This window comes from Procambarus clarkii, chromosome 12 (genome assembly GCF_040958095.1).
Source record: "Procambarus clarkii isolate CNS0578487 chromosome 12, FALCON_Pclarkii_2.0, whole genome shotgun sequence".
In the NCBI taxonomy this organism is placed as follows: Eukaryota; Metazoa; Arthropoda; class Malacostraca; order Decapoda; family Cambaridae; genus Procambarus; species Procambarus clarkii.
The window spans coordinates 9,635,524-9,649,821 of NC_091161.1; the positions used below are offsets into that span (position 1 = coordinate 9,635,524).

At 47.5% G+C, this 14,298-nt stretch overlaps 1 protein-coding gene across 1 annotated transcript in view; it reads left to right on the top strand.

The window, feature by feature from the left end:
• Positions 1 to 855: 855 nt before the first annotated feature.
• Positions 856 to 14,298, top strand: part of LOC123772917 (irregular chiasm C-roughest protein) — a gene marked incomplete at its 5' end in the record, with an annotated part of 93,462 nt that continues 80,019 nt past the window's right edge. Inside the window, 6 exon segments of the mRNA XM_069323222.1 lie at positions 856 to 983; positions 4,563 to 4,743; positions 8,836 to 8,979; positions 10,389 to 10,586; positions 11,221 to 11,481; positions 12,909 to 13,027. Of these exon segments, the coding sequence (XP_069179323.1) occupies positions 856 to 983; positions 4,563 to 4,743; positions 8,836 to 8,979; positions 10,389 to 10,586; positions 11,221 to 11,481; positions 12,909 to 13,027 (1,031 nt within the window).

A 14,298-nucleotide genomic window follows, 5' to 3' on the forward strand; every position in this document is an offset into this window, starting at 1 on the left:
ACTGAGTTAGAAAACAGCGAGACATAAATGAGTGACTGAGTTACAAAACAGCGAGACATAAATGAGTGACTGAGTTACAAAACAGCGAGACATAAATGAGTGACTGAGTTACAAAACATCGAGACATAAATGAGTGACTGAGTTACAAAACAGCGAGACATAAATGAGTGACTGAGTTAGAAAACAGCGAGACATAAATGAGTGACTGAGTTACAAAACAGCGAGACATAAATGAGTGACTCAGTTACAAAACATCGAGACATAAATGAGTGACTGAGTTACAAAACAGCGAGACATAAATGAGTGACTCAGTTAGAAAACAGCGAGACGTAATACTTTTGTCGACGATTCACTGTTTTTAACCTCTTCTAACTTTTTTATTTATGCGGCTTTAGCTCTTGGAACCCGTCATGGGTACTCCTGACTTGCTCTCTATAAGAGTACAGTTACTCACCGGCATGTATGCACTCTCTATCTGCACTCATTCACCCACTAACCTAACCTAACCTAACCTAACCTAACCTAACCTAACCATCTCTCCTACACACAGACAAAGGCTTAAGTCTGTCCCTTGAGTGGACACTCGAGAGATAGACTGGAGTCACAAGTGGTGAAAAGGCAGCCTGGAAATGGCAGCATAAGAATGTAATATCGGATCCTAAATGCTTGCGTAACTGCTTCGTGAATCTAGCCCCTAGTCGATTAGTTTGGGGTCCACCTCGCCCTCTAACAATGATATTAACACCCATTACTGCAGTAACAGTAATAGCAGTGCTTATCATTAAAAATTATCTCTGTTTATTCCTCCTAAGCTGAACATTTTTGGGTAACCGTGTATCTCTTTCTGCTGGACAGCGTGCTGGGGGACGCAGACGTGGAACCAGGAGCCAGCGAGGACGGAGGTCAACCCCGGCGGGAACGTGGTGCTGGCCTGCAAGGTTTATAACAAGCAGGGAACGTGTTCCTGGCAGAAGGATGGCAAGGTAACGTAGCTCCTTGCTGTCTCTCACAGTGAGGTAACGTAGCTCCTTGCTGTCTCTCACAGTGAGGTAACGTAGCTATTTGCTGTCTCTCACAGTGAGGTAACGTAGCTCCTGTCTCTCACAGTGAGGTAACGTAGCTCCTTGCTGTCTCTCACAGTGAGGTAACGTCTCAGTAGCTCCTTGCTGTCTCTCACAGTGAGGTAACGTAGCTCCTTGCTGTCTCTCACAGTGAGGTGAAGTAGCTCCTTGCTGTCTCTCACAGTAAGGTAACGTAGCTCCTTGCTGTCTCTCACAGTGAGGTAACGTAGCTCCTTGCTGTCTCTCACAGTGAGGTAACGTAGCTCCTGTCTCTCACAGTGAGGTAACGTAGCTCCTTGCTGTCTCTCACAGTGAGGTGAAGTAGCTCCTTGCTGTCTCTCACAGTGAGGTAACGTAGCTCCTTGCTGTCTCTGACAGTGAGGTAACGTAGCTATTTGCTGTCTCTCACAGTGAGGTAACGTAGCTCCTTGCTGTCTCTGACAGTGAGGTAACGTAGCTCCTTCCTGTCTCTCACAGTGAGGTAACGTAGCTCCTGTCTCTCACAGTGAGGTAACGTAGCTCCTGTCTCCCACAGTGAGGTAACGTAGCTCCTGTCTCTCACAGTGAGGTAACGTAGCTCCTTGCTGTCTCTCACAGCAGTGAGGAAACGTCTCAGTAGCTCCTTCCTGCCTCTCACAGCAGTGAGGTAACGTCTCAGTAGCTCCTTCCTTTCTCTCACAACAGTGAGGAAACGTCTCAGTTCCTCTCTCAACACTCAATATTCTCTATCAAACATCATCAACCACTTGGGCTAGACGGTAGAGCGACGGGCTCGCTTCCTGCAGGTCGGTGTTCAAGCCCCGACTGTCCACAAGTGGTTGGGCATCATTCCTCCTGGTGCTTCGGAGCTCATTAACTGTTTAATAATTGTAAACAAAGCCGTCAAAGATTGAGAAAAGATGTACAGGTTCAGTAAGTGCTTGCGTAAATGCTTCCTGAATCTGGCCTTCAGGTTCGTAAGTGCTTGCATAACTACATCCTGAATCTGGCCCCAGGTTCGTAAGTGCTTGCATAACTGCTTCCTGAATCTGGCCCCAGGCTCGTAAGTGCTTGCGTAACTACTTAGTGAATCTGGCCCCAGGTTCGTAAGTGATTGCGTAACTGCTTCCTGAATCTGGCCCCAGGTTCGTAAGTGATTGCGTAACTGCTTCCTGAATCTGGCCCCAGGTTCGTAAGTGCTTGCGTAACTGCTTCCTGAATCTGGCCCCAGGTTCGTAAGTGCTTGCGTAACTGCTTCCTGAATCTGGCCCCCAGGTTCGAAAGTGCTTGCGTAACTGCTTCCTGAATCTGGCCCCCAGGTTCGTAAGTGCTTGCGTAACTGCTTCCTGAATCTGGCCCCAGGTTCGTAAGTGCTTGCGTAACTGCTTCGTGAATCTGACCTCAGGAAGATGGCCTCCTACATTATTTATATATAGTGAACACTTACTATAAAATTATTATAGATAGAATGTACCTAAATGTATATATGTTTAAGTTAATATTTTATTTAAACTTTTAGTATATTTAGGTCCTCATTTTTTTTTAAATTTAATGGAATTTTAAATTTTAATGAATTTTTTTAATAAATTTAATTTTAAATTTTAATGAATTTTTTTAATAAATTTAATTTTAAATTTTAATGAATTTTTTTAATAAATTTAATTTTAAATTAATATTTTTGTTTAAGTTAATAATTTTATTTGAATTTTTAAATTTATTTGTATTATTGATAATATTTAGCGACAGTTAACTAGTTGCAATATAAGGGACATTATTGATCAATTGATCTTGAGTAATAGGGTGTAACTCCAAGAATAGGCCTATTGGTGTCCCAACCCAAGAATAGGTCTATTGGTGTCCCAACCCAAGAATAGGTCTATTGGTGTCCCAACCCAAGAATAGGTCTATTGGTGTCCCAACCCAAGAATAGGTCTATTGGTGTCCCAACCCAAGAATAGGTCTATTGGTGTCCCAACCCAAGAATAGGTCTATTGGTGTCCAAACCCAAGAATAGGCCTATTGGTGTCCCAACCCAAGAATAGGCCTATTGGTGTCCCAACCCAAGAATAGGTCTATTGGTGTCCCAACCCAAGAATAGGTCTATTGGTGTCCCAACCCAAGAATAGGTCTATTGGTGTCCCAACCCAAGAATAGGTCTATTGGTGTCCCAACCCAAGAATAGGTCTATTGGTGTCCCAACCCAAGAATAGGTCTATTGGTGTCCCAACCCAAGAATAGGTCTATTGGTGTCCCAACCCAAGAATAGGCCTATTGGTGTCCCAACCCAAGAATAGGTCTATTGGTGTCCCAACCCAAGAATAGGCCTATTGGTGTCCCAACCCAAGAATAGGCCTATTGGTGTCCCAACCCAAGAATAGGCCTATTGGTGTCCCAACCCAAGAATAGGTCTATTGGTGTCCCAACCCAAGAATAGGCCTATTGGTGTCCCAACCCAAGAATAGGCCTATTGGTGTCCCAACCCAAGAATAGGCCTATTGGTGTCCCAACCCAAGAATAGGTCTATTGGTGTCCCAACCCAAGAATAGGTTTATGGGTGTCCCAAACCAAGAATAGGTCTATTGGTGTCCCAAACGAAGAATAGGTCTATTGGTGTCCCAAACGAAGAATAGGTCTATTGGTGTCCCAACCCAAGAATAGGTCTATTGGTGTCCCAACCCAAGAATAGGCCTATTGGTGTCCCAACCCAAGAATAGGTCTATTGGTGTCCCAACCCAAGAATAGGCCTATTGGTGTCCCAACCCAAGAATAGGCCTATTGGTGTCCCAACCCAAGAATAGGCCTATTGGTGTCCCAACCCAAGAATAGGTCTATTGGTGTCCCAACCCAAGAATAGGCCTATTGGTGTCCCAACCCAAGAATAGGCCTATTGGTGTCCCAACCCAAGAATAGGCCTATTGGTGTCCCAACCCAAGAATAGGTCTATTGGTGTCCCAACCCAAGAATAGGTTTATGGGTGTCCCAAACCAAGAATAGGTCTATTGGTGTCCCAAACGAAGAATAGGTCTATTGGTGTCCCAAACGAAGAATAGGTCTATTGGTGTCCCAACCCAAGAATAGGTCTATTGGTGTCCCAAACCCAAGAATAGGTTTATGGGTGTCCCAACCCAAGAATAGGTCTATTGGTGTCCCAACCCAAGAATAGGCCTATTGGTGTCCCAACCCAAGAATAGGTCTATTGGTGTCCCAACCCAAGAATAGGTCTATTGGTGTCCCAACCCAAGAATAGGCCTATTGGTGTCCCAACCCAAGAATAGGTCTATTGGTGTCCCAACCCAAGAATAGGTTTATTGGTGTCCTAACCCAAGAATAGGCCTATTGGTGTCCCAACCCAAGAATAGGTTTATTGGTGTCCTAACCCAAGAATAGGCCTATGGGTGTCCCAAACCAAGAACAGGGCCGTACGAACCCCTGAATAATAACGTGTACTCACCAAGTTGTGCTTACGGGGGTTGAGCTGTGGCTCCTTGGTCCCGCCTCTCACCTGTGTGTGTGTGTCCACAGCCCCAGGGAATGTTCGTGGGGAAGTACGAGTGGTCCGGGGACAGGGAAGCCGGCGACTGCTCCCTCAGGATCCTGGACGCCAGCGAAGTGGACGACGGAGAGTGGGAGTGTCAAGTGACGGCGTCCGCCTTCACCGCCCACGACGCCCTCACATCCAGGATAGCTGAGTTGGTGGTCAGAGGTTAGTGTGGGGGGGCTTGAGGCGCGCCATGTTTGCTGTGTCTCGAGCACTGTAGCTGCTCCTTGATCTTACAGCTGGCCCCTGCTGCTGCTGCTTGATCTAACAGCTGGCCCCTGCTGCTGCTGTTTGATCTTACAGCTGGCCCCTGCTGCTGCTGCTTGATCTAACAGCTGGCCCCTGCTGCTGCTCCTTGATCTTACAGCTGGCCCCTGCTGCTGCTCCTTGATCTTACAGCTGGCCCCTGCTGCTGCTCCTTGATCTTACAGCTGGCCCCTGCTGCTGCTGCTTGATCTAACAGCTGGCCCCTGCTGCTGCTGCTTGATCTAACAGCTGGCCCCTGCTGCTGCTCCTTGATCTTACAGCTGGCCCCTGCTGCTGCTCCTTGACCTCATAGCTGGCCTCCTCACCATCCTGCCTCCTCACCATCCTTCCTCCTCACCATCCTTCCTCCTCACCATCCTGCCTCCTCACCATCCTCCTCCTCACCATCCTGCCTCCTCACCATCCTGCCTCCTCACCATCCTGCCTCCTCACCATCCTGCCTCCTCACCATCCTGCCTCCTCACCATCCTTCCTCCTCACCATCCTTCCTCCTCACCATCCTGCCTCCTCACCATCCTCCTCCTCACCATCCTGCCTCCTCACCATCCTGCCTCCTCACCATCCTGCCTCCTCACCATCCTGCCTCCTCACCATTCTGCCCCCTCACCATCCAGCCTCCTCACCATCCTGCCTCCTCACCATCCTGCCTCCTCACCATCCTGCCTCCTCACCATCCTGCCTCCTCACCATCCTGCCTCCTCACCATTCTGCCCCCTCACCATCCAGCCTCCTCACCATCCTGCCTCCTCACCATCCAGCCTCCTCACCATCCTGCCTCCTCACCATCCTGCCTCCTCACCATCCTGCCTCCTCACCATCCTGCCCCCTCACCATCCTGCCTCCTCACCATCCTGCCTCCTCACCATCCTGCCTCCTCACTATCCTTCCTCCTCACCATCCTGCCTCCTCACCATCCTGCCTCCTCACCATCCTGCCCCCTCACCATCCTGCCTCGTCACCATCCTACCTCCTCACCATCCTCCTCCTCACTATCCTGCCTCCTCACCATCCTTCCTCCTCACCATCCTGCCTCCTCACCATCCTGCCTCCTCACTATCCTGCCTCCTCACCATCCTCCTCCTCACTATCCTGCCTCCTCACCATCCTGCCTCCTCACTATCCTTCCTCCTCACCATCCTGCCTCCTCACCATCCTCCTCCTCACCATCCTGCCTCCTCACCATCCTGCCTCCTCACCATCCTGCCTCCTCACCATCCTGCCTCCTCACCATCCTGCCTCCTCACCATCCTCCTCCTCACCATCCTGCCTCCTCACCATCCTGCCTCCTCACCATCCTGCCTCCTCACCATCCTGCCTCCTCACCATTCTGCCTCCTCACCATCCTGCCTCCTCACCATCCTGCCTCCTCACCATCCTGCCTCCTCACCATCCTTCCTCCTCACCATCCTACCTCCTCACCATCCTGCCTCCTCACCATCCTTCCTCCTCACCATCCTGCCTCCTCACCATCCGTCCTCCTCACCATCCGGCCTCCTCACCATCCTACCTGCTCACCATCCTACCTCCTCACCATCCTTCCTCCTCACTATCCTGCCTCCTCACCATCCTGCCTCCTCACCATCCTTCCTCCTCACCATCCTACCTCCTCACCATCCTGCCTCCTCACCATCCTTCCTCCTCACCATCCTGCCTCCTCACCATCCTACCTCCTCACCATCCTACCTCCTCACCATCCTTCCTCCTCACCATCCTGCCTCCTCACTATCCTTCCTCCTCACCATCCTGCCTCCTCACCATCCTCCTCCTCACCATCCTGCCTCCTCACCATCCTTCCTCCTCACCATCCTACCTCCTCACCATCCTGCCTCCTCACCATCCTGCCTCCTCACCATCCTGCCTCCTCACCATCCTGCCTCCTCACCATCCTACCTCCTCACCATCCTGCATCCTCACCATCCTGCCTCCTCACCATCCTGCCTCCTCACCATCCTACCTCCTCACCATCCTGCATCCTCACCATCCTGCCTCCTCACCATCCTGCCTCCTCACCATCCTACCTCCTCACCATCCTGCATCCTCACCATCCTGCCTCCTCACCATCCTTCCTCCTCACCATCCTTCCTCCTCACCATCCTGCCTCCTCACCATCCTACCTCCTCACCATCCTGCATCCTCACCATCCTGCCTCCTCACCATCCTTCCTCCTCACCATCCTTCCTCCTCACCATCCTGCCTCCTCACCATCCTGCCTCCTCACCATCCTACCTCCTCACCATCCTGCATCCTCACCATCCTGCCTCCTCACCATCCTGCCTCCTCACCATCCTACCTCCTCACCATCCTGCATCCTCACCATCCTGCCTCCTCACCATCCTTCCTCCTCACCATCCTTCCTCCTCACCATCCTGCCTCCTCACCATCCTGCCTCCTCACCATCCTGCCTCCTCACCATCCTACCTCCTCACCATCCTGCATCCTCACCATCCTGCCTCCTCACCATCCTGCCTCCTCACCATCCTACCTCCTCACCATCCTGCATCCTCACCATCCTGCCTCCTCACCATCCTTCCTCCTCACCATCCTGCCTCCTCACCATCCTGCCTCCTCACCATCCTGCCTCCTCACCATCCTGCATCCTCACCATCCTGCCTCCTCACCATCCTGCCTCCTCACCATCCTGCCTCCTCACCATCCTGCCTCCTCACTATCCTGCCTCCTCACTATCCTGCCTCCTCACCATCCTCCTCCTCACTATCCTGCCTCCTCACCATTCTGCCTCCTCACCATCCTGCCTCCTCACCATCCTTCCTCCTCACCATCCTGCATCCTCACCATCCTGCCTCCTCACCATCCTGCCTCCTCACCATCCTGCCTCCTCACCATCCTGCCTCCTCACTATCCTGCCTCCTCACTATCCTGCCTCCTCACCATCCTCCTCCTCACTATCCTGCCTCCTCACCATCCTGCCTCCTCACCATCCTTCCTCCTCACCATCCTACCTCCTCACCATCCTGCCTCCTCACCATCCTCCTCCTCACCATCCTGCCTCCTCACCATCCTGCCTCCTCACCATCCTGCCTCCTCACCATCCTACCACCAGACAGCCTTTAACCCCACCATTGTAACAGAATATATATATATATATATATATATATATATATATATATATATATATATATATATATATATATATATATATATATAACTAAATTTAAATAAAATAAAGCTGGAAATAACTAAATGTATTCTGGTTTTCTCTCCAAAAAATATGTATATTTTGTGTGTTTTGAATTCAAATTTCATCTAAATGTCAAATATTATTTTGTTGATCATTTAAATTTAAAGTTTCTACAGCTTTAGTGTTTTTAACACGAACAAATTATTTCCCACAAATTATTAATTGTTAAAAATAAAATTTCAATTGTGATTTTTTGGGGGGGTTAATATGTGTTAAATGTTGGAGTTAATGGTAACTTTAACCTCATTTGTATTAGGCGCAGCACAGTTTTTTTAACTTTAATTTTTTGGTTAATATATGTTAAATGTTGGAGTTAATTTTAACATTATTCCTCACCACAGATTTTTAACTTTATTTTTTGGTTAATATATGTTAAATGTTGGAGTTAATGTTAACATTATTCCTCACTACAGATTTTTAACTTTATTTTTTGGTTAATATATGTTAAATGTTGGATGTTAACGTTGTTCCTCGCCACAGTTTTTTTATCTTTAATTTTTTTGATGTTAATATTTGTTAATTGTTGAAGTTCATGTTAAAAATTTTCCTCACCACAATGTTTTTAACTTTAATTTTTTTGGTTAATATATGTTAAAAATTGGAGTTAATATTAACATTCTACCGCACCACAGATTTTTAACTTTAATTTTTTGGTTAATATGTGTTAAAAATTGGAGTTAATATTAACATTGTACCGCACCACAGTTTTTTAACTTTATTTTTTGGGGGGTTAATACTTGTTAAATGTATTAGTTAATATTATCATTGTACTTGACGCTGTGGCTGGACAGTTGCTCCCAACCCACCACAGTTGGAGGTGGAGACACAACAGGTCGCAGCCGGACAGAACTTTACAGTCCAGGAAGACCGACCGGCCAGCATCAAGTGTCTGTCCCACTATGGAAACCCTCCAGCCGACATCAAATGGTTCATCGGTAAGTCCTTCCCGCCACACACACACCGAAACCTTTTTGGCACAACGTTCGAACAAGTTTGAACACTTCCTAATCAGTTATAACAACCAATATAGCAATTACACACAGAAAACACAATAGCGTGATGCATCAAATGAACAAATCCACAAGGGCCGTGACGAGGATTCGAACCTGCGTCCAGGAGCATCCCAGACGCTGCTTTAATCGACTGAGCTACGACATGGTCAAAAGGAGTTGAAACCGAAGTTCTACTGAACTTACTGGATCCTGCAGCCTCTCCGAGACACAAACCAGGGTTTTACACAACTCCCCCCTGCACTCGAGCTATGTCAATAGGCCGTTCTCCCTCTTCGCTCTTACTTCATTACACACTGAAATTACAATTGCATGATACATCAAACTTCAATTTCAATTCTTTTGACCATGTCGTAGCTCAGTCGATTAAGGCAGCGTCTGGGATGCTCTCGGACGCAGGTTCGAATCCATGTCACGGCCCTTGTGGATTTGTTCATTAGATGCATCACGCTATTATGATTTCCGTGTGTAAAAGAATGTTGTTACGTTTACAAAGAAACTTCTTCTTCTTGTGGCTTTATCCTCACCAACACCAAACAATGACATCACAGGTATACGTTTCATAAATTACTACTATTGTTAAGTTATTTGTTGGCCTACGGGCTCACCATAGCCCGTGCTACTTGGAACTTTATGTTCCAGGTAGCGAATCTTTTACAACAACAACATACCATTTCTTCATATATGTTAGGCTATACATGTACAATATCTTATATTTGCGTTACTTAGTTACCATAGTCCCGTGATTGCAAAGTTGGGAGTTAATTATAGGGTTAAAATGGATTACATATAATTGTTAAAAATATCCATTAAAGATACTTTTTGGCTTCAGCTTTAATTCAATATCTGCCAGATGGCAGATATCAAGGAGTGTTGTGTACACAAGAAATTGGTTTTAAGTAAATTTAGTTAAAATTGATCTTGAATTCACTGAATAATCTCGCATGCAATTAATTCATTTATTTTCATGTGTACTAAATAAATAAATACATGTTTATTCAGGGACATACAGTCAGAATGAGTTACAAACAGACTGTTGGATTTCTAAATTGAGCTAGTACATCCTAATGCCTAAAGCCATTAATACGCACAGCGTTTCGGCCAATTGGGTACTTAATACTGTTTAAGACTTGTGCTAATGTTGACCAGACCACACACTAGAAAGTGAAGGGACGACGACGTTTCGGTCCGTCCTGGACCATTCTCAAATCGATTGTGAGACTTGAGAATGGTTCAGGACGGACCGAAACGTCGTCGTCCCTTGACTTTCTAGTGTGTGGTCTGGTCAACATCGCTCTAACGAGTCTCAACATCTGGTGATGTTTACAACACAGGAGAGAAGGAAATCCCGGCCGAAGCGTACGACCAGACCAACTCGTCGGAGGTGGACCGGCCCAAGACGTGGCTGGCCGTGTCCGTGCTGGAGCACACGTACGTCAAGGACGACCACGGCACCCCTCTCCGCTGTGTGGCCGTGCACCAGGCCTACCACACCAAGTCCGAGGTCGTCCAGGTCATATTGGACGTCCAGTGTAAGTCCCTCTCCGTCTGGACTTTTGTCATAGAATAATTTTTGGCCACTAATATTCTGTGTCATTTATGTATGTTTATGATTAATACTTTACAACATTTAGCCCAACCACTTGGGCTGGACGGTAGAGCGACGGTCATGCAGGTCGACGTTCAATCCCCGACCGACCACAAGTGGTTGGGCACCATTCCTTTCCCCCCGTCCCATCCCATATCCTTATCCTGACCCCTTCCAAATGCTATATAGTCGTTATGACTTGGGGCTTCTGGAAAAGTGCGAATTCCATATATATTACAGCCTTTCATAAACTAGTAGAATTGGATGGACTAAATTATATTTTGCTATTTGTCATTAGTTTGTCATCTATTTAACCAATCAGTTCATTATTTCCTTTGTATATCAGTAAGCCAGGAAAAGAGACGCTCTGTCATCCATTGGATTCCATACTTATGGAACAGCCTACCCGTCCAATGCCAAGACATTATTTCACTTTTAAAATCAAATGAGAAAAATTCCCCGAGGAAGACTCGTGGGGCTTCGACGTGAAGAAGAAGGCCCCGTTGAGATCACTGTGACGCCGCCCTCAGGTATATTCAGTTTAACTTCCTTTGTATAACTTATTTCTTGTCCCCCAGATGCCCCCACGGTGACGCTGGAGGGCGCCCCGTCCGAGGACATAGAGGAAGGCGTGGATGACGTCAGCCTCCGCTGTCTGGTGGATTCGAACCCGGCGGCAAATGTGGTGTGGCGCGTGCTGGGAGAGACGGACGTGTTCAGCTTCCAGCCCGAGGTCAGGTTCAGCCCGGCTACTCGCAAGCACTCTGCCACCTACACCTGTGAGGCCAGGAACCCCGTCGGCGGCTCTGACCCCATTTCTGTCAAGATTGATGTCAAGTGTGAGTACTTATCATTGTACCACTACCAGGAGGAGTAATTGTCAAGCTCCAGGTACCTCATGCCAACGGGTCTGAAAGGTCTAATAACTGGGCATTCGGTGTTGTAGTGTGGGAGATCATGCCGCAGTTCCTGCTCACAGAGTTTGCAACTGGAGTGCTCAGGATTGGGAGATCCGTCACCTGTAGCCACCTGCCACAGGTAACGGTAGCCACCTGCCACTGGTAACGGTAGCCACCTGCCACAGGTAACGGTAGCCACCTGCCACAGGTAACGGTAGCCACCTGCCACAGGTAACGGTAGCCACCTGCCACAGGTAACGGTAGCCACCTGCCACAGGTAACGGTAGCCACCTGCCACAGGTAACGGTAGCCACCTGCCACAGGTAACGGTAGCCACCTGCCACAGGTAACGGTAGCCACCTGCCACAGATAACGGTAGCCACCTGCCACAGGTAACGGTAGCCACCTGCCACAGGTAACGGTAACCCAACCTGATCCTGGCAACCACTGTGTCGCACAGTCTGGTCGACGTTTTGTGCTGCCCATAAACCTAGGTTTCAGATCTGAACAAATCGTAGCTTTTTATACTGGTGCTTTCTGGTCGTTGGGCGTCAGTAAATTCTCTCCTGTCAGACCTGAATGTTTAGAACAATATAGTTTTGACAGCAGAGATGGGGGATACCTAGATCCAATTCAACTTCATCTTTGTTACACGCTAATTTGGCTGCAATCTCTGTCTGAAATAATTATTTTTTCTGCTGACGAAAAACTCTTCGGGGATCTCAATGAACATTTCACACTTGACCAGAAGTGAATCCGTGAGAGCCAGATGAGGGAAGTTAACAAATGGGGGGTGAGGGATGGTGTGAATAATTACTAATATTTAAATAACTTAACTTAGGCCTACCCTTACCAGCCTATGCCCGTCTTGACTGTCAGCTAGTTAACCTGGTGTATAGGTTCCTGAGCCTATTGGGCTCTATCATATCTACACTTGAAACTGTGTATGGAGTCAGCCTCCACCACATCACTTCCTAATGCATTCCATTTGTCAACCACTCTGACACTGAACAACATCTTTATAATGTTGCTCATTTAAGTACTAAGTTCCCACTGTGTCACCTTGTTCGTGTTCCACCCGTGTTAAACAGTTTGTCTTTGTCCATCCTGTCAATTCCTCTGAGAATTTTGTAGGTGAACGTATGTGTGTGTGTGTGTGTGTGTGTGTGTGTGTGTGTGTGTGTGTGTGTGTGTGTGTGTGTGTGTGTGTGTGTGTGTGTGTGTGTGTGTAACAGCATTTTCTGTATTATTAATATCTTATTAATCATAATTGGTAATAATAATAATAATAATAATAATATAATGCCAATAATAATATTGTAAAGTATATGATAAATGAGATGGTTAATTGGTCCATGCACTTACAGATGGACCCCGAGTGTTGCAGGTGGGCCCAGCACCCGTTGTAACCGCCGCCCTCCATAACCACACCCTGCTCGAGTGTCTCGCCGAGGCCAACCCTCCACCTAAGTACACCTGGCTCCAGGTAGGTCCACACACCTGTCTTTCATAGACCATAGTACAAGCCGTGCACTTCTCACTATGTATATCACTTATGTCCTCAGAGAAGGCTCTTTTTTCGCAGGGCACGTGCTCTAAGACGCATTCATCAGTTTTTACGCGGAGTGCGTTTAGTAAACATCGAAAGAAGGCACCAAGCTGGAGAGACTGTGTAACACCATCAAAGTAGCAGTTGATTCAAAGAGTGCTAAATATCACTAAGGATGCCAATACAGAAGCAAAAGTTCATATGGCGAGCGATATCAAATGTTATCGGATTCCCCATGGAGCCTATCGAGGGGAAAAGTGACCGCTACGAACAGCTGGGAAGCAAGACACATGAATGTCCTGAAAATCAGGACATTCAACAATAAGATGCACGACCGTAAGTGGGACAATAAGGAGCAGGGCGGCGTTCCATTTCAAGTTCAAGTTCAAGTATGTTTATTGATATAAGCAAGAAATACATCTCAAAGGGATAGAGTAGCTTAGGCTATTTCTACCCCCCTATAAGGCGTTCCATTAAGTGTCCGTGAGTTAAGCGTGTATGGCCAATACGTAACCTCGCCAGAGCCGTTTCCCACCGCCGGTTACGGTGGTAGGAAGGAAGGCTATGGGGCCACGCTACCTATAAGAGCACGCAGTTTGTTACCAGTAACAGAAGACCAACGATCCTCTTGGTCTTGGAAAATGAGGGTGTTGCAGAGACCTTACGAAGTAACGAAAGCAGTAAAGACCTCGAAGATCCTGGAGCGACAAGTCGTTCATTTCAACGTACAAGCTCTGGATGAGTAATGAAAGAAAGGAACCAGAGCTGAGGGGCAAACCCAACATGGTGCGGAGCATTAAGACGGCGAAGGACCGAAGGAGAGGCAGCTCCCGCCAAACACACACCGAAACTACGACGTTGGTACAACGTTCGAACAAGTTTTAACACCACCTAACCCGTTATAACAACCAATATAGCAAGTTGTAACAACGTTCTAATACGTCATAAACACGTTAAGCCAAGATGTAACAACTTTATTACAAGTTGTAACAAGCGGAAAATAGAGACAGTTTCGGTTTGTGTTTCCAGGGAGAGGAGTAGGCCGGGCCGCCATAATCAAGTATAGAGAACACAAGAGAGAATGATATACGTCCGTACCCCAAGAAGTCTCCGTGGTGTAGTGGTAAGACACTCGCCTGGCGTTCCGCGAGCGCTATGTCATGGGTTCGTATCCTGGCCGGGGAGGATTTACTGGGCGCAATTCCTTA